At 50.2% G+C, this 20,410-nt stretch overlaps 1 protein-coding gene across 1 annotated transcript; it reads right to left on the bottom strand.

Annotated features, from left to right (window-relative positions):
• Positions 1-6,972: 6,972 nt before the first annotated feature.
• Positions 6,973-19,240, bottom strand: CCDC198 (coiled-coil domain containing 198). Its single transcript, XM_076345687.1, has 6 exons — positions 18,916-19,240; positions 15,653-15,729; positions 11,584-11,670; positions 10,782-10,880; positions 10,193-10,358; positions 6,973-7,724 (listed from the first exon to the last, which is right to left on the bottom strand). Exons 1-6 carry the CDS (start codon positions 19,130-19,132, stop codon positions 7,477-7,479), a joined length of 894 nt encoding a protein of 297 aa, XP_076201802.1. The 5' UTR covers positions 19,133-19,240; the 3' UTR covers positions 6,973-7,476.
• Between the last annotated feature and the right edge of the window lie 1,170 nt (positions 19,241-20,410).

The raw sequence follows: 20,410 nt of genomic DNA, 5'->3' as shown, positions 1-20,410 counted from the left end.
GTCTCCAGCACCAGCAGGACCAAGGTGGCTTTACCTCCTCATCACACTCTTTCTCTAGGAGATGGCTTATTTCGTCTATGCCTGAAGCCATCCCTGTATATTAGATCTCGATGGGAAACGTGGTTGCTTAAGCATGGAAAAAGTGCTCCGCTTGTTACGGTGCAGGAGTCGGTGCCGTGGTGTGAGATGCTGCAAATGCCCAGGCAGGACTCGTCCCTGCCGCGGGGAGGTCGGAGCGGGCTCCCGGGGCCAAGGTCAGCGTGTGGGTGTAACAGAGAGTCGGAAAGGGAGGAGCCCCTCATTGCTAGAAACCGTACAAGGCTGGCTGCCTTCGAAGCAATTTCCGAACATTAACTGAGCTGCACAAGATCCCTGCAGGTAGTTAATTAAGTATCAGCTTCTTTTGAAAGACGGGAGGGAGGAGGAAAAAAAAATAATAAATGAGGGCAGAGCAACGTAACGTGCCCGAAGGATGAAGGAAGCGGTTATCGAAACCCGGGGCAGCAATGGGCTGTTCCCAGCTCCTCGCCCTCGGCTTCGAAAGGGAGCCGGGCAATTTGTTTTTAGCAGGTAATCCTTCAGCAAAAAAGATTTAGGGTCTGCAGGAAGATCTTAATCTTTTTTGCTTTATGGCCACTTCCAGTCCTTCTGCTCGCAACAGTGAAGGGGACCTGGAGAGCCTTGGGAATGAGAAAATTCAAAATAAAGGTTGGAAGCAAGGGTTACTGCAAAAATTGGTTTTAAAGATAAAAGAGCCTGTTTTTTGCCTTTTTTCCTGCTCTAGCTTTAGCACAGTACTTTCTTCCACATTTTTGTGATTACTTTTAGTAACATCTAGCTAGATCATTGTGACAAATTACCTTTACCAAAATAGCGACAATGACTCGTTGTGGCTAAAAATTGGGTTTTCAATAAATCAAAACCAGAGAAAAACCCCAAACCAAAACCCTACTCTTACGCTTGTTTTATTTTTTTTTTGAGTGGCCAATTCTTAGGGAAAAGTGCAATTTTAGAAATATTTTTTGCAAAGACCTACAGACACATTTTGAACAAAGTTAATTTTGCTCAAAATACTATTTACTTCTTTAAGTATCAAGTTTGGAAAAACATCCAGAACCGTGTCAGCACTGCATGCTAATTCTCCATGTGACCTTAAAAAAAGCTCTACGCGTGTTATTTTATCAATCCCCATCACACTGAAGCAGTAATGGGCTCACGGTCCCCATATAGTGCGACGTAGCGAAATGAAGCTTCAGTAGCTTTTTTCCGAGACAGAGGAGCGCTGTAAGAAAAATCAGCTCCAGCAAGTCTCACAAGGGAGGCTTTGTGTGGCAAAAAGCTGTATTTTTAGGTCAGCTCGGCTAAACTGAAGGAGGTGATTTGTGTGTTAAATAGAAGGACCGCCTGGCTTTTAAGCTCAGCCTTTTTTTGCGGTGCAGGCATAAGCCGTGAGCCATGCTGATTGCTTTCGGGTGGTGTTTGTAACTGGGATCAAGTGGCTACCAGCGAGGGGCAAGTGCTTGGTCCTCAACGTTTAATGGAAGGTGGGTTTCTGCACGGGGTGAGTGCAAAACTGATGCTTTCTTGCTCCTGTTTCCTCCCAGAACAGTTGTCGTCTGGCATTTTAATTGAGTACCAAGTTAATAAAGCAATTTTGGATGCTAAATCACATGCTGCATAAAACCTGGTTTGATTAAACAGGCCGTTTGCAGTCTGCCTGGACCACCAGCTAATGCCAGCACAGCTATCTGCTGTGTCTCAGGGTGACTTAGGGGGAACAGGGAAATTCGAGGCTGGATCAGCCTCAGGGTTTTGCTCTACCCCATCACTGAGGGTGTGCGTTAGCAAAGCACGCTGCTGATGGGAGTGGAGGAGAAGGAAAGCTGCATGGACCCAAATGAGAGAAGCTCTGAGAAGATGAAGGACTCCCCAGCTGAGCTTCACTGAAACTCCGCGGGGGGACGAGAGCCGCATCAAACCCGCCGCTGCAGAGGTGCCACCTCATTCAGCATCTCTGGCAGGAGACACGAACACGTGCGCTCGGCTCCCTCATGGAGGCTGAAGTCCACTCTGAGCAATGAGTTAGCACTATTAGCTTTGTACGTTGCTTAAGCCATCAAAATAGGATTTAAATGAAGCTTAAGCAATGCGCAGGCTCCTGCAGAGACCTTCTGTCCTCTGGTCAGAAGCCCTCAGCGGAGCTAAGGAAGAAGGAGGGTCCCTTGGGTAGGGACGAAAGCCAGGCAGAGGCCTTAGGGGGACACGAAGGGGAAAAAAATAGATTAACTGGGGGAAAGACAGAAGGGGAAGAAGCCAAGGCTTTGTTCTGCAAGTGAGATGCCTGATTTTTCCCATGCTCCTGCTCTCTGGAATGATGAAACGAGGTGCTCAAGGGATGGGGCAAGGAGGGAATTATAGCAAGGAACAACCGATCAAATACGTGTTGCTCTCCTGTCAGTGTGCCAAGTGCCGTATTTACTCTCGCTTTTATTGTTGCAGACCGCTCAGCTGATGCTGGATGCGCTGTTGGAGAGAGCCAGCGCACAATTAAGCCTTTCTGCAGGAATTCACAGGATGAGCCGTTCCCACAACGTGTCAGTAGGTGGCAAAAAGCTACAACCCTTGTGCTAAGCAAGAAATAAATATTTTTTCTACTCCTGCGAGAACAGGAGGTATCTGTGGGCAGCTCTGTCCCATCGGCGGAGATGGATCGTGTTGCCCCTGGGCCAGAGATCCCTGCACCAGCACTGCTGGGAGGGGAGGGGACATCCCAGAAAGGGCAACATCCCATATCGGGAGCAGATAAAGAGGCTCAGAAGAGAAACAGGAGCTGCCTCCCTCCTCTTAATTCATCAGGGGACCCTTGTGCCATCTCTTGACTTTAGTCAGGAATTATTTAAAGAAAGCTGGAAACCATAAGGGCTTAATCGCCGTTTCCAGCATTGGAAAACAACAGGTTTAGAGCTGTGCTATCGCAGCGCAGTCTGAGGATACCTAGTTAGACAAACCAAAACGTGCCACGGTTGATATTTTTCAAGCTGATGATAATACTTTAATCTTCATGTACAGCCTGAAACGGAGCTGCTCAAGTCAATGTTCTTGGGCGCTTTTCTCTTGCGGCTTTGTGTAAGCAGCTTGAAGCAATCCCAGTTGCCTGTCACACACCTTCCAGGGAGGCAGGACAGATAAAGGGTTTAATAAGGTTAGTGGATATATCCCAGTGCCTTTGATGGTGGGGGTTTTTTTTCTGCTTTTGAATGTGTGCGTGTGTTGGGGAAGGGAGGATGTTGCATGATGCTGAAAACTTGCATTCCTGAGGAGGTCAAATACTCTGAGCACCAGGTGGGAGAGAGCCCGGGAAGGTTAGAAAATCACATTAATCCAGACTACTCAATGAGATCCAGTTACAGCGTTGTTCAATTTTATTTACCTAACACCTCTCTTTACTAAGTATAAGTAAATCATTTTTCTGCTCAGGAACAATAACAAGTATTACAGCAACCCTGGCTGTAAGGTCTCTGAAATACCTTCCTGCTTTTTTAAATACAGAGGTAAGGTTCATTGACATTTCCTCTTATAAGTTGTACATTTAATTGCTAATGATTTTGCCAGACACTAACCGCTGGTGCTGACTTTCCCCAGCTCGGTTGTCTGCTTCAGGCTGAGCGTTATAATTTTGTTTTAACATTTCAGCAAAACTGGTTCAGCTAAAATGGAGCTGGAGGAACTTGGGTTGCTCTAGCCGTGTTCATACCACCAACAAAAACATCCTATAACTGTTTCACTGGGAAGATCAAAATGTTCCTTGTGCTTTGGGGCAGGGATCTATCTGACCGACATCTCCCCTTTCTTCAGGGCTGTGCCATTTGCTGGTACCCATAGCCACGTCATTAACTGCATAAAATCTCCATTCTTCGCCATCGTGGTGACAACTGACAATGTGAATTCTCTGGAGGTGCTGCGCCTGGGCTGAGCGGCTTCTGCCTCAGCGCAGCTCCTGTGTGGAGACACGTTTAACCTGCAGGATGGGCCCAGCCTGCCTCAAAGCTGGGTGGCTGGTGTGGGATGCAGAAACACCTTTTTAGCCAGCAGGTAACTCACCCCATCCCAGGATGGACAGGGGGAAACGTCACCGCCTGGAGATGCCCTTCACTCCTCCTCTTGCGCTCTCAGCTATGAACAGAGCAGGTGACTGGTCTATATCTGCTTCACAGCCCTTAGATAGCCAGAATTATGTCGGACAAATCCCGCTCTACATCCCTGCTCTGAAACCTTCCCCCTTGGCTCTTCCTCCTCTGGCTATGCGTTGCTCCGCACCACCAAAATCAAACCCCGTGCAGGTTTCCTCATCGTTATCCTTTAAAACCCATCCCACGTCCGCGCCTGCCAGCCGGGGTGCAGCACTGCTCCAGCCTCTCCTCTCCGGGGAAGCACGCTGGGGTCAAGGCGAGGGGCTCTGCTAAAACACAGGCACTGGTTTCTGTGGTGCGTGACTTGGATTGAAGCTCTGCGTGCTCAGTTACGTTGAGTGGCAAGTTTCTTCCTCTCCATAGCTGGCTGTAATGACTCAGCCTTCAGACGATGAGCTCACATCGAGCATTTGGAATCGGGAGCTATTCAGAGAAAAACAGCTCTGTAAAGTCTTCCTCGCCGAGTTGCAGCACGTGCATTGTGGGGTTTTTTTCCATCTTCTGTGATTTGTAGAAAAGTCTAAGTTTCACCTTTAGTAACAGAGAAAACATTTTCATTTCCAGCCCCTGAAAGGATGTTAGAAAACATGAGAAGAGGATGAGTTGTTGTCTGCCTCTCTACAGGTTATGATGAATTAATACAATTGAGAGCAGCACAGTCAAACAATTTTGAGCACCAGAAGTAGAAAGCGGGTTTGCTGGTTTTATCGCCTCCATAAGAGCAAATTCTGCACACTGTAAAGTGATAAATTAATGCTCAGAGTCTCTTCTCTGCACAGTCTGTGATACGGATCGACTGGTCCACACACTCTTCTCCGTGGGCAGCACACTTCCCCAGTGCTGGCAACATGATTATTGGAAAACTGATCAGCTTTATCTGAGATAAATTGCATTTCCAGCAATTATAGCTTAATTGTTGACAGATGGGAACGCAGAAGGGAGATGTGTCACATCATTAAGAGGACAGGTGTATAGACAAGTGCCAGATTAATGGTTCCAGCCCATTAAATCATTGACCTTTTCAGCATACCCTCAACATCGAATTCAAAGCTCTCACAATATTTCCAGCTCACACACGCTGATCATGTTTATCAGCAAAGTTCTCAGGAGCGTTTTTAAAACACACAGGCTCCAGACACGGACTCATTAGCCATGAGCAGTTCTCCTTTCTCATTAAAATCAGTTCTCTTCTTCCTCCTTCTCTGTGTTGGGGTTTGGTTTCTTGGCTTTTCAGTGAAATCACGCCTGGCGTGTGGGCTTTCTCCGAAGAGCAGTTTTCTCCATGAAGCATGTAGTCATGCTGTAATGGGCTATACATTTAGGGATGTCAAAAAGAGAGGGAGAGGTGAAATTAGGACAAGAGAAGCTCAGCGCTGGACAGCTGTGCTGGAGGCTCCAGCTTTGATTTGGGGCTTTGGCTGTGATTTCCAGCTCCTGCTCTGCCTGGGATTTTCAATAAAGCCTAAGAGAGACAAATAGCTAAATACCGTTGAAACTGAGTCAGCCATGGGTGTCTAATTCCCCTAAATATGTGTAAAAATGTGTCTCCTGCTCTTTTCCTGGCTATGTAATCCAGGAAGCTGAGGATGCAGTGCAGACACATCCAAAACAGCTTTGCGGGAGGTAATGCGAGTTCAAGATAGCGACGCAGGCCATGCCTCATCTGCCCTTAGCTACCCAAGCCCTGCGCTGTCCTGGATAACTGAGAACTGACCCCAGATCTAGGTATTCTGGACGTCCTGCCTTGAAAAATGAGGGTAAGATTTCCAGCTGAAGGAAATGAAAGTTGCTGTGATGATAATCGTATTTGTTACTCCTGGAGTCCCTGTCCTGTCCCAGCGAGCTGATTTGAAGATGCGTTACCCTCTGGTAGGTTTTAGAGAGACCAAGTGGAAAGCAACCCAGGGAGATAAGCAGGAGGTACGAGGAAGAGTTAACGCCCTTCATCAGCTCTGCAACTTCAATTTCCAGCTCCTGCTCTGCCTGGGATTTTCAATAAAGCCTGAGAGAGACAAATAGCTAAATACCGTTGAAACTGAGTCAGCCATGGGTGTCTAATTCCCCTAAATATGTGTAAAGGAGGTAAAATGGACGCTGGGAATCAGGCAGGCCTTTTCCCCAGGGCCAGGGCTGGCGGTGGGCTCTCTCCCTCCCTTGTGTAGCACCAGGCCCCCACATATCCAGTTTCTCACAATAAAATAGCTGTAAGATGCGTCACTGAAATCCCAGGGAATCGTTCTATATACGTGCTTGAATGACTTACTGTCTTCCACAAAGATGATGCACCTTTACTGCGGTGGCCTTTATGGACCTACAAAGACAACCAGATGGGAGACAGGAGGGCTGGGTGAAGTTCTCTCTCAGATAACAAATGATTTTATGAGGAAAAGCAGATAATTTTATGAAAAAATACAGTTTAGGAGAGATGGAAACTGCATGGATCTCTTTGATAGATCTGGAACCCTTCATGTAACCATCTTTTTCAATATACTTGGAAATGTCAGGTTGCAACAGGGCAGCTTGTTCACATTCTCGGTGGATGCAGCAGCCTTGACAAGCACCACCGGGGTATGTGTCTGCAGGAGATGCTGGAGATCCCTCAGTTGCCACCAGTCACTGCGCAGCGCTGAACCCTGGACAGAGAAGGCAAGTGAACGAAAGCCAGCTTTTTCAGAAGATTATCCATAAAACTAGAGGTTAGTACTGAAGAAAGTACGTGTATTTCTGTGTCTGGGCGGGGAAGGAGAGGAAATTCCAAAGAAATGTCAAAAAGGAATTTCAGAAATGCCAGAATATTTATTATAAAGATTTCCTAAATGAATCATTTTACCTTGCATTTTGAACTGGGTTTTTGTGGTTTAGAAAAGGATATAAGGTTAAAAACAAGTTAAACAGAAAGCTTGAGTAACCCAAAGGCAAGCAAAACATTTCATTTCAGTTGGAACTTAATATTTGGGGTTAACCCAGAATATTTTCCAGCTTCTGCCTTTTTTTTTTTTGCCAGCCTTCTCCTCCTCCCTCTACCCCCACTTCATTGTTGCTCGGTCCAAGCCATTTTTTCCCCACATATTTTGATTCAGCCACATAACCCAAGCAGTCATTATTCACTCCACATCAGCGATCTCCTCATTTCCAGCTGTCCTTTCCACTGGCCCGTACTCCCAGAAATGCCGCTTACTGCAAACATTGTGTCTCCACCTTCAGTCCATCCACCCAGGGGGGTTTCAGCCCCACCAGAGCTGTGGCTTGTTTCTTCAGCACATCCCTCTCACCCCAAGCCATGCCATTAGAAATCCTCATCAAAGAAGTCATCGAAGAGAGAAACTCTCTCTGTCTTGGTTCTCACAAGCGTAGGCTTGCGGTAAATCTTCTTCTCTTCCCTTTCCCACTCCTCGGAACCCGTGCTGGAGGTGTCCCAGAACAGATCCCTCGTCCGCGACTCCCTGCAGAACCACAGGTCAACCTTCCTGCTCTTGCCTGGAGCAAGTTCAGACCCATCATGCTGCCTGGAGAGTCCTCTACCCCATGTGTTTCCTTGGGGAGAAAAAAAAAAATGAAAATCATAATTTTGTGGAGCTGCATGCCCAGTCCCCTAGAGTTTAGCTGGAAACGGCTACGGGCAGCTGGAGGCATGTACAGAAGATCCTGAGAGATGCCTGTAAGACCATACCCCATGCTCAGGGCTGGGCAGGGTAAGGTATAATATACTCAGGATTATATTTGGTGAAATTATAGAGTCTGGCAAGAGGCAGTATGGTTTTATCCCCAAGCAGGAGAGCGCTGAGGCGAAGAAACATGAGGGAATAGGAGCAGCCGAGTCTGTTCCCCTTTCTCCTGGTGAAAGTTCACCAGCAGACAAGTTTTTCACCGATTTAACTATTTTTACCCTCGGTGATTTGTTTCCAGCCTGTGCCGAAGGTTGTCACGTGCAAGCAAAGCAGAACAGGGCTCGTGCCTCGGAAATGTCAGTATGAAGTGGCGGCTGAGATTCACTTCGACTTCCCCTTCACTGGGGACAGTAAGGTCACCTCGAGTGCCCTGGCATCTCCAACCCCCCCAGCTGCTCCCCCAGCCTGCGTCAACCAGTGCCCCAAAGCTTAGATCGGAGTCACAGCCAAATCCAAAGCACCGCAGGTCAGCCCTCCAGACTTACGCTACGCCCATTCCTGCTGCTCGCCCACCCTCGAGGCGTGCGGGGGAATGAAAAGCCCCTGCTCAGTGTTTGCTGGCATCGCTGGCACGCGGACTGTGCCGTGCTCCCTCCTGCGCTACGGCGTGGGCTGCAGCAGGGAGACATGCCCAAGCGGGGCTGAGATCTGTCGCCCTTAAATTAATTTCACCTGATGACTGTTCATGTCAGACGTTGAAAGTAACACGGAGCCACGGCTGGAAATCGTCTAACCGGGAACATCTCACCTTAATTACACATCACCCAGAGGGATGCAAATCTGCGATGGAAATTGCCTGGCTCTGGGCAGCGGGCAGCAGTTTCTATATAAAACTAAACCTAAAAAGGGAGTAACCTCAGTGACTGTAACGTTTACCCCATGGTCATTTAAGAACGGCAGGAGTCCAGAGGCTACACCGTGCATGTGAATGCAACGTATTGGTGGACCATGCAATGATGAAGCCAGGAGCAAATCTCTGGCAGCTGTTGCCCAAGCAGCTCATTCTCCATTTCTTTCCCCTGCTGAGCCCAGTTCCAGCTTCCCAACGTGCCCAAGGGTGCTCTGCCAGAGAAGACTTACTGCAAGGTTCAACGCCCCAAAATGTATGTGGGTACCCTCCTTCGGTCCTTCATGCATGTCAAGGGGGGAGAGACAAGGCTGACTGTTCCCCCAAAAAACAGTCTCACAAGGTCCCTGAAAATAACCAGCTATCTCAAATCATCCAGGTTTCCCTTTTACTGCAAGGGAACATCACGCTTCCTTTCTCCAGAGCAGAAAAATTTGAGATGTAACCAACCTGGTGCAGTAGAAGAGCTCTTCTGAAGCCCACCCTGCTTGACCCCAGCTGAAGGTTTGAGCTGGTTGTTTGCACCATGTGCCCTGGTATATTTTGCCAGGGAACCACACAGTTGTGTACCCACAAATGACTGCAGCTACCAGCGGTTCAGCCCTGTGTTCCCTCCAGGAAGGGACCAGCTCCGTGCCTGCATGGGGCAATCGCTGGGTTAGCGTGGGGCTGGGGCTCGGCTTCGGCTCCCCAGCTGAGGATGGATGCCTGTTGTGGCGGAGACTCTGCCAGAGTAACTCATGGCTCGTGCTTGAAGGAAAGCCGGCAGGGCACGTTTTTCTCGGCAGCTGCCAACCCTGCCAGAGTGACCACCGTGATATTGTCACGGCCTGCATCCACCTGAGCACACCCCAGGCTGGGGCAGGAGGTGTCCAGTGCCGGGGCCGAGGGCAGGGGGCAAAACCTGGTGTAAGGGTTGATCTCCCAGCAGTCGTTTTCCATTTTTTTTTTCTCCTTCACCCCTTTGGCCATCGTGTTGGTGGAGCTTCAGAGGTTCCCCCCAGCCCGTGTATATTCCCCTATGCAGCGGTCTATATGCTCACCTCCTGGGACGCTTTTGCCCAATGGACTCCCTGCCTCTCCAAGGACACGGGGCCCCAGGGACACCCTCTGTCCTTGTGCTCAGTCTGCCATGCAGGGGACATGTGGGACAAGCTGAGACTCTTCTGCCGGTGGAAACCTGCTCCTGCAGGGGCTTGGCCCTGGGGACTTTGCTTTTAAGCCCCTATGGCTATTCACATCTACTCAGGTCTATTTGGATGCTATCAGAGAAGCAGCCCAGACCTGAGTCCTGCTCTGAGGCATCCCAGCTCTGTGCCTTATGACCACATCTCACTGCTTCCCCCCCGCCTCCAGTCTTTTGAACTTGCCCCATGTCACAGCAGGAGATGGAGCAGTGAAAGCAGTTTCCATAGGGAGACTTCTTTGATGACATTTAAGAGGCTGCTGGTGAGTTTTACATCTCCTTGGAAAATTATTCTACTTACCACGGTCGTCTCCATGAAAACGTTGATTGTGCTCAGCAGGGACGAGGTCTCGGCTTTCGGCGCTGTCACCTCTCTGGGGAGCGTCAAGGACTTTCTTTGGGCTGAATTCCTTGATTTTTTGTTTATTGATTTTTGCCTCCCTGTGGAGATTTCGCTTCAGCTCTGCCTGGGTTTGCAAACAAATCGTCAACACAAGCAGCAGAGGAGCAAACACATTTTAACAGCTCGGCACGGCATATCATTAAGGGGTTGGTGCTGAAAATAATTACACAGTTGAGTAGTTTAACCAGGGCAAATGGTATTTGCCAAACTGTGACTGAACATGACCCGGACAGAGATTTTTTGGTTTCTCCATGGGCCACAGCCAAATGAGGGCAAAGCGTTGCAAAAATCAGAAGTAATTACTGATCATGGGGACCCCGGGGATGCTCCCCACCTCGCCTCTGCCTAAACCACCAGGAAAGCTTCATTTGCTCTTCCCAGCAACAGGCTTTAAGCCCCTTGGTCCACGGGAGAGACACCGGGGATGGGCAGACCCCCGTCTGAGAGGGGAAGCCCCAGCGCCTCCCCCAATCCATCTCAGCGTTACCTCTCGGCGCCTGCGGGTCAAGTCCAGCATCTGCAGCTTGTGTAAGTGCTGCCGCCTGCCAGGGAAGTGTCTCAGGCTTTGCCCCCTCTTCTCCAGAGCCTACGAGGTGTTTAAAAACGTAAATAAATACACCTGCATTTTCTGAAAGAGAAAGGAACAGCCACCAGCTCGCAAATCCACACCCAGCCCCTCGGGTGCTCCCCAGATAAAGGCAGCGAGCATCTCCCTGCGTAGCCAACTTGCAGGAATTTATCACAAATTTCCACTGCGCTTGCACTTTATCTCTCAGCTCTGGGGCATGATGGAAAAATCTTCATGAAAACAATGTATACATGCTTCTGCCCCCCGAGGTGTTACCGCTTTGAGCTGGCTGTCCAAGGTAATCTCGTGATCCGAAGGGAGGAACCACTTTTGCACGTTTGGGGTTGCAGGGGGTGTTTACGGCACACAGCACTTGCAGCCCTCTCCCTGCCGACTGCAAGCGAGGGGTGTTCAAGTTGCTCAGCCATTTAACAAAGTGGTCCTCAAGCCTTTAGCCTCAAAAATATTTAAGGTCCTGGCTCAGCAGGTCCTCCTCATCCACGGAACAGTCATGCTGGAGATTCAAAAACTTTCCTCTAACTTTGTATCCTTTCACCCACGCACCGGTGTTTCAGCCGGTTCCTGGGCTTAGCCAGGAATGGGAGCACAGCCGGTGTAAAACCAACTTCTGCTCTTCGGCTCCTCGAGGTGCCCGAACTGTGAGGGAAAGGAGCCTGCAGCCGGCAACAACCCGTGCACGGGGCTTGACCCGTGCACTTACCTTCGTTTTTGGGATTGCAGCCACTTCTTGCTGACTCCAGGGCTTTGCAGGAGCGATGGCTTGCGGAGGGCCAGCGGGTTCAAGCCTCTACAAGTCCAATATTTATAATATTCAGCATTGCTTGTTCCACACAATCATAAAACCTGATGTGAAACTACCTTGACATTTTTCCAGCTCCAATTCTGGCCCAGCTGCTTGGGATACAGGAAGGAGATTGGCATCTCTAGCAGATGCTCAGGGAGGTGAACATCTTATGTGCTTTGGGAGTGGACGAAACCGGGGGAATCACCTGCATTAGAGTCAAAGCAGCAAAAACCCAGTTTGACATTAGTTTCATCCCCGTAGGTATTTCTCTTTGAGCCTCAACAGTGCCCAAGGCTCCAGCCAAGACCAGAGTGAAGACAAACCCCAGCCCAGATTGCTTCATGTTGAAGCTGAAGCATGGAGAGGTCTCATAATTTAATATAAAGTCTCCTAGCAGGTCATCCAAGGGCAGATCCCAGATACCTGAGACCCAGAGCACCATTCCCTCTGTCCAACCAGTCTCTTTTATGTTGGCCTGAGTACGACCTTTCTCTGCAGGACTGTGCGTGGTACAAAGTGTCTTTCCTGGTGGCTAATGGAAGCGGGCAGAGACTTGCTTTACAGACTGCCCTGAGCACGGATTTTTATCTTAAGGACCTAAGTTGTCTCCTTAAATTGTGCCAAGCTACTAGATGATACTGGGTCATTTCATGGCTTGATATTGCCAGTGTCCCCTTCTAGGCTGGGAGCTCAGTCCAGCTTCCATAAAAATTAGGGGGAGCATCATCAAGGGATTCATCAGTAAGACCTAACTCACACTTTGTGTGGGCCATCATCAGCCTCTTGAATATGAACTGGAGTGTCCTCTAAATGTTGACATGCCTCTGGCTGTCTGCACTGAACTGTTGCCAAAGCCTGAGCTGCAATTCTGAAGCATCCTGTAAGTCAATGCAATAACGCAGGAGAAAAAAAGTCAGCAGCATGTAAAGGAGGCATCCCCCGTCAGCCCCGAACACCAAGTTCACATGTCTTTCAGCATCAAAAAACCCCCACAAAACTGAATATGAAGTTTAAAAAATGGCACTAGATGGCAGCATGTGACACCACAAACTGTGGTCCGGGCTGTGCATCACTCCTAGATGCCACCAAGGCAGCCAGCGCGGGGTGGCTGAAGGCAGATAAACTCCCGCATCTATCGGCTCATCTCGCTGCGCCCGGCGGGGAAGCCAAGTTTCAGGCTTTCGGCTAAAGTTGTGTCGCAGGCTGGAAAATTGACTCTCTTCGTCTCTGTGAACCTCACGGGATTTTCCTCTGGAAACACTCCCTGACCAAAATCCTCTAACAGTCCTTGAGAAGGCCACGTCATCCTGCTCTGCTGTCTTTGAAAATATTCCCACGGGGAAAAGGGCTTTTGCTGGTGCTGTTTACACTCCCTAACAGCAATGGCAGAAGCACGGGGTAGGATTAACAGTGGTGTCGTCCTGCAATGAGTATTACCAGTGTTTTAATAATACATAAGTACAGCCGTAATGGAAATAAGATCAAAGACTAAAAATTACATGCTGGTAGGAGATTTTTAAATGAGGCTGCGATTCCACAGTTCACCGGGCATAGCTGGGCGCATTCCAGGTGCTGCTGCCTCATCCTCCCACCAAATCCAGGGACACGTTACTCAATAGTTGGTGGCCACCTCTGCTCTCTGAAGCCACCAGTCTTGGCCAGAGCCGCAGCCTGGGTTTCAACTGACCCCCATCTGGTGGCTCCTCTGTTCTTTATTATATTAAAAAGGCCTTAATCACAGCAAGGAAGGCTTGAGCACAGCACCCCCGCTTCAGCGGGTTTGCTGTTGTGGGACGTGTGCAGAGGGTTTGTCACCAAATTTTGGGAGAGTGGAGATGCTCTGGGGGAGGAACAGGAGGGTCTCAAAGCAGTGCAGGGAAGTGAGATGTTCACCCAAGGGTTTTGATGGCAAGGGGTTATATAGGTGCCGGGGAAAGAAGACGCCCAGCGGCAGCTGAGGGGCAGGTTGGCGCTGGTGTAACCCAGGGCAGTCCCAGGGCTGCTCCAAGCTGCACCCAGTGCTGGGGTGACCCAGCACCTACAGGAGTGCTACAGAGATGTTCGTAGCCAGTCGGGGCAAATACATCTCTTTCACGGGTTAAACAGCCAAGAAGCACGTTTGCCTCCATTTGTCCCCAGCCACCGACTGCTGAGGACTCCCTCCAGCCTCCATTAGGCTGCTGATGTGCACCATGCAGCTGGGCTCTCTTAGAGGGGTCTCGGCAGCAGGTACAACATTTGCCCTTAATTGCTAATTGAAAGTCCTGCCTAATGAGAGCGTGGGAGGCTTATTTCCAGCAGCCAAGTGCTTTCCCCAGGCAGGATACTCTGCTGCACCCATGCTTGGAGGGGTCTGCTCATGTTGTCTCCTTTCCCTGCCGGATTTTATTCCTCTGAGCCCTGTTTGCTCTCAGTTTTGGAGCCCCCAGACCTGGGCCAAGGAGCAAAGAAGAAATGCAGCCAAAGGCCTCAAGCAGGGGCTCTGAAGGAGAAAGATCTGAGGAGCAAAATGGGGGAGCTGCAGCTCTGGGGCATCCAGAGCGGGGCTGAGCCTGGTGTCCCTGATGTCCCTCCCTGACCCCCTGTGGGCACGTAGGGATGGAAAGAGAACTCAGTCTCAGCCAAACACCAGCAGCTTTGCATCTTAAATAGCGAGCAGGTAAGAGATGGGAAGTTGGAAGGTATTGCTGGCTGGTTTGGGAGGGTGTGGAGGAGCAATGAAAATGCAGGTGGAGCACAGAAAGCGGCGTGCTTCTCTGGGTTTGGGTTTTAAATAACCTGATTCACAGCAAGAATTGTACAGCCCCGGTAATGCAGCTCCAGCTTAGCCCTGTGAGCACATGATGGCCTGAGCCTCACCCAGGTTTTGTATTGCATAAAAGCATCAGTGCATAAAAATATCAGCACAGAAAATGCGTGTGGAGGGCTTCTTGTCACTTTTTTAAAATGAAATAGCAACTCTAACCCTTGTGTGGCATGGTACACTAGCAGTGTTTCCTTCTTTGCGGTAAATTATATGGATATAAATATATTTTTGGAGCTTTAGTTATATTGTGATAACTCTTGTGTGGGGAAAAAGCCGATTGCCAGGTCAGGCAGAGTCCTGGGTTTCAGGGCTTGGAGGGGAAGGGATCTGGGAAGTGCAGGAAGGGGAAAGGAAGGTCATGGAGGAGTGAACAAGGGTGTTTTATGTTTGTTTGGGGAGGATTTTTTTTATATCTAGATATACAGAGGTGTGTGTGTGCACGTGTATATACAGTGCTATTGAGGGGAGAAGGTGAAGGTACGGGTAGGTACACAGCATGCATAGCCATTCTTGAAACCTAAAATGATTGCTCCCTGCTTTCACCGGCCCCTATTGCAAAGCACGTCTGTCTGCTTTACCTGCGTCTCTGCCCCTACGCTGATGCCAGACCTTGATGGGATATTTGGCCTGAAGAGCCAAAACCAGCCCCACGTGATGCAAGTTGGATCCCTTCTGCAAAGGGCTCTGTCTTGGCCACATTAGCCCCATGGGAGCATGAAGGTTTGGCTGCGGATACCCAGACACCACAAAGGAAAGCGGGTCATTGCAGGAGAGGTGGCCTTGTGGCGAGTGCTGGGACGTGTTGGGTGTCACCATAGCACAGAAGGGCTGGCCAGCGAGGCATGGACCCATGGAGGCGGGCAGGTAGGCAAAGGGCCTCGCTGCATTGGCCCCTCTTTGGCTGTTCTTAGAAGATGAAGTCCTCTCCCTTGTGCTAATGAACCAAAAATAACCTCTCTGCGGTCAACGTACCTGCTCTGCCCCAGGTATCAAACTTGGGCTGGTGATAAAGCTCGTCTAGGGATGATCATCTAGAGGTAGGACCTCCTACTTGCATTGCTGTAGGATATTTGTTTTCCCCACCGTGGTGCTATGGCATGTGCCCGCACCTCCCAGAAAGCCCATGTCATATTGGTCAATCAGAGCAACTCCATAGGGAGCTTTTCAAACTCCTCTTACTTGAGGTCTTCGTGGCGGGTGCTGTTTAATGATGCTGGTTTCTCCCTTTTCCGGAACGGTGTTGAACGAAAGGGGCCCTTAAAGATTAGAGAAGAAATGGATGAAGTTACTTTTGGGTGATCATCAACTGCTAGGCTGTACTCAGCAACAGTTTTCTGCCCTATTTCTTGGTTGGCATGTCCTACTAATGTCTCTCTCGGTGTACCCCAGTGACACATGGTATGAATTATTCTATTAGCTGCAGAAATAAAGTGAGGATGTACCTGTGCCTGCGGGTTTCTAACAAATGTCTGTCACATTCCTCTCCTACTTCCCTCTACAACCTCTCATGCATCCTACATATGACAATAATCATCCTCAGTCCCTCCTGTGGCCTCCCTGGGTCCCTGGTGTGACCCAGGGTCCTCTTTTCCTTCCGTGGCCTGTGACCATCAGCTGGCCAAGAAACCTGTCTGCCCTTTTAAAGTGGGGAAGGGGCAGCAGTTTGGGTCTCTTCGTGCTGCACAGTCCCTGAGACTTTATTATTATTATTAATATTGTTATTATTTGGTTGAATTGAGAAATATCTCTGAGGCTTTTACTGACGGTGGCAAAGCTGGGTTACAGCCAGCCAGTGGGTTCAGAAGTTAGTGGGTTATGGACAGACAAGCGGTACAATCGCAGACTGTCGTCATCTTTGGAAATCAGCCCGAAATAACGTGCTACACACCGGTGATTGCCCGCTAGTTATAAAAGCAGTGCTTTCGCTGAGGCCTGAACGTGATCTGGGCTTGGGTCCGTTCTGTGCTGGTGCTCTCGGGTGGACACCGCTGCGTTTTGTTTCGGTTTGTTTGTTGCACAAATAAATACTTTCATATGCAGTAAGTATTTCTTTTACAAAAGAGTTTTTCTATCCTCACTATCCTCCAAAAAAAACTGTCTTGGTGCACTCAAATGCCATTTTATATGTGGAGTTGAGCGAGGTGCTGCTGAGCAGCTCTGGCTCCCGCATGGTGGGAGCCCCGAGGTGGCCGCAGGGGAGGAGAGTTGGGGATAAGTGCAGGAATTACACTTATAGTTGATGCCAAGTTTAATAGTTCTATTAGAAAGAAAACCAATAATTTGGAGGTCACCTTATGGGGGACTTCAGTGGTCCCTTTAAAGGAGCACCATGGAAGATTGCCAAGGCAGGGCTCTGGGAGAAGAGAGAGAAGGTGATGGAGGGAGGGCGTTGGGGTATGGGAGGAGACGGTGACTCCATGGGATAAATGATTGCTGGGCTCTGCTGAGCACTGGCAATGATTAACTGCTGAGCGAAGCTGCTGAAGTGAAGATTTCCAGCGCAGGCGACTCCTCCGGAGACAGGCTTCAGCTGTCGGGGAGCAGACGCTGAAATAGCAGCTTGTAATAGCAAAAGAGAGGGTTATTAAGTTATTGCCTCTCAATCTGCAGGACAAATTAGCGCATAAAGAATTTCTAAGGGGGAAGTAAAACGTAAGGAGGTGGCTCACGGTGCCGGGAACGTGGCACCCGGCACAGGCAAGGGGCTGGGGCTGGGGCTGGGGCTGGGGCCTGGGCTTGTTCTGGCAAGGTGTGTGGCTTTGGGGAAGTTATTTCTCCCTTATGAAATTTTTTTTTTGTTTAAAATATATTTAAATTATTCCCGCTCATCCCATTCATGCATGTGTCTTGTAGGAGGTTTGCCCTTAACCTCTACAGATATACAGAACTGGGAGCCAAGTGCTCTCTGTCCCCAAGCCTGCTCGGTCCTGGGGCAGGGACGGTCCCTGGCACACCCGCACGATGCTGACGGGGAGGGACCATTGTCCCACCGCGCAGCCACCACCGAGGGAGCACGGGGCCCAAGCTGAAGTCATTCTCGTGACTTTTTATTTTTTACCCTTGCACTTCAGTTAGTAGCAGCAGATCCTCCCTGCCAAAGGAAGCGGGGATTTAACACAAGCCAAGATGAACCCTCATAAACCAAATAAAACATATTCTTTTGGCGGCTTTGCTTATTTAGACAGCAGCTCAAGCTAATACATCGCTCAAGTACTCTTGAGCATACTCTTTTTATTTCTGAAAATGAAAAGTCGTAGAAAATGACATTTATTGAGGGGGTTTTAAAGTTTTTTTTTTTTTTATAAAAGTACACATGTTTTACAAGCACTTGTTGAATACCCAGTGATGAAAATTTTCCAGAACAGGAGTATTTGGTTGCTCTTGCTGTCATGAAATACTTGAAACCCCCTGTTGTACAGCCAGCCCTGATCTGTATTCACCCCAGGACCTCCGGCTCCGGGAGCGTCCCTGCTATCGTGCCAGAGGTTTATTTGCTTTCACCTTCTCCTGATGCCTCTCGGTGGATGATCCTGAAGGAAATATCCAGCCCCTGGTGAAGCAGCGGTGCTTAACGCTGCTCGGCATGTGTCAGAAATTCATTTTTGGAAATGGAAGAGAGGGGAGGAGGGCGCTAGGGCTGCAGATCCTCCTTCCTCTGCGCCGCCCTTTCGCGAACCGCGTTGGCGTTCATGGGGGTTGCTCCCTACGCTCACCTAAAGTAGCTGTGGGAAGCTGTTTGTCACCATCCAGCTCGTTGCACGGAGCTATGCATCCACTTTCAGGTGGGTGCAAACCTTCTTCCTCGCCTCCGGGAAGGGTTTGGGTGCGGACGGAGCTTAAACCCTGCTGTGAGAGGCTGCGGGAGAGGCTGCGCGATGCCACTTGTAGAAAAACACACACAGCTGCGCTATTTGCCATCCTCTGCCTCTTGGCTTATGAAATTAGCCCCCTGCGAGACATGGCTATAATTTATTTTAATGCTGAATTTTACCTGCTGAGCACGTTACCCAGAATCTAATTCTAATTAAGCTAATGATATCGATATGCCCAGTGGCGGCAGGTGAGCAGAACGGGTGTATAACCGGGAGTTACAGGGCTGCTGTACGAGGGCTTGCTTGGATGCAGGCTGGTGTCGTTGCATGCCGGGCCGATGCTGGGGAGTGGGGCTGTTCCCAGGGGGATGACCGATGGGAGTAAGGAGCCTGGGATCTGGACTCTGGTGACTGAGACACTTTCCAAAACAGGCTGGGGGGCCGGGGGGGGGGGAAAGAGTTTTCCCAAAGCTAAAATGTTCTGGAAATGGCAAAAAGCTACTGATGCAGAACGGCATGTGCACAGACCTACACCCACCCTGCACTGCAGCAAGCAAACCCGCAGCCCCAGCTGAAGCCCTGTGGGTCTCTGCCCTGCGCTTCGCAATAATTCGTTGATGACCCCCTTACCTGCAGAGGCTCTCCCGTACCAGGTCTCCCGGAGAGGTGGAAGTTGCTGGTGAATTGTGGGTTTTCCCCACTCCGCCACGGCCGGTGGGTGCAGGCTGGGCTCTCCCGGCACACCGGGGAGCCGGTATGGGGCGGCGAGAGCGGGCAGGTCCTCCCTGGCGCGCATCGGTGCCACCTTGGTCACCTTGGGGTGTGTCTTGGAAGAGCTCAGGCCCATCTTGCAGAGCAGCGGCTTTGAAAGGAGAAGGAAAACCCCTCATGCACCGTCCTCCCTGAGCAGCGAGGGACCCTTGCGAGCAACCATGGTTCCCGGGGAGCTCCCTGCTGGCCGCCGAGGCCGGGGCTGGCTCCCACGGACGTGCCCACACGTCCTTCCCTGCTCGGTTAAACATTGACCCGGCCCCGGCCATTACCCCACGGGGACGAGAGGTGGCTGCTGCTGACAGAGAAGTGGAAAGCAGCTCGGGGAGCCAGTGCCAAGCCCTGGGGAAGCTTTGTTTTTTACCTACAAGTGATTTTTCAACCAGGGGCACCACCTCAGCTGGCTATTAGCTGACCTGGCAGTATTTCTACAAGCAGCTCTTTTGCCAAATCTTCAGTTTTTGGAAGGAAATTCAATCCTCAGAGCACCAGAAGGGTTAAAGCATCTCCCACCCTGCCTGGGAGAAGCAGCCTGGAGACAGGGGCTGGCCGAGGAGAATCCTCTGCCCTTGCTTGTGCAGGCCGGTGGCACTGCTGGGGGGGGGGGGGGGGGGAAGCAGCTTTAGCACAAACCCACCTGAAAACATCAGCCAAAGTGAGTCATATTCTGCAGTTTTAGAGCTGCTTCAGGATTTGGGCCAAACGCAGCAGGATCGGTGCATAAGGGAAAGACCTACGTGTCTCCATTTGTTTCTTCCTTTCCGTTCCCAAGGCATACGAGGGGGGGTTCAGAGGCCGCGGTTTCCTCAGAGCTGTGGGGAGTCAGTCAGTCATTTCCAAGGTGGAGCGGTTGGAAAATACGTAGGGAGGTTTATTTATGCAACAAGTGTACTGTTGCGGGGTGGGGGGTGGCAGAAATAGGGTCGCGGGAGGAGGTCAGAGCACCTGTGGGCTCCGCTGCGAAACACGTGGAAACCAGCAAAGACCGAGTGTGTGAGGGAGAGTCCGAAATGGCCTCAGAGCCGGGGTTCATTTAGCAGAAGCTCATCCCACTGGGATTCCTGGAACAGTCCTGCATAGGTTTGGAGCGATCGGGGCCTCTTTTGGCTTTCCTCTTGGGAGAGGAGTGCTGGGAGGAGGGTTGCGCAGGGAAATGAGGATCATGGCAGAGCCAAGCGTCCGGCACTCATGGCCAGTAGATCCACGGATAAACCACTCGGCTCCCCCTTGATGGAAATGGGGAGGTTTTGAGCTGCAAAATGCCACCGGCCAGGGGTAGCACCTCCCAGAAGAAACTGTTGGTCCCTGGAGCAGCCCAGCCAGTTCATGTTTTCAGCTGCAAAGCACTGACATC

The sequence above is a fragment of the Aptenodytes patagonicus genome, chromosome 7 (genome assembly GCF_965638725.1).
Source record: "Aptenodytes patagonicus chromosome 7, bAptPat1.pri.cur, whole genome shotgun sequence".
Classification (NCBI taxonomy): domain Eukaryota; kingdom Metazoa; phylum Chordata; class Aves; order Sphenisciformes; family Spheniscidae; genus Aptenodytes; species Aptenodytes patagonicus.
The sequence above is the reverse complement of the archived record's forward strand: the minus strand, read 5'-3'. Positions and strand labels throughout refer to the sequence as shown.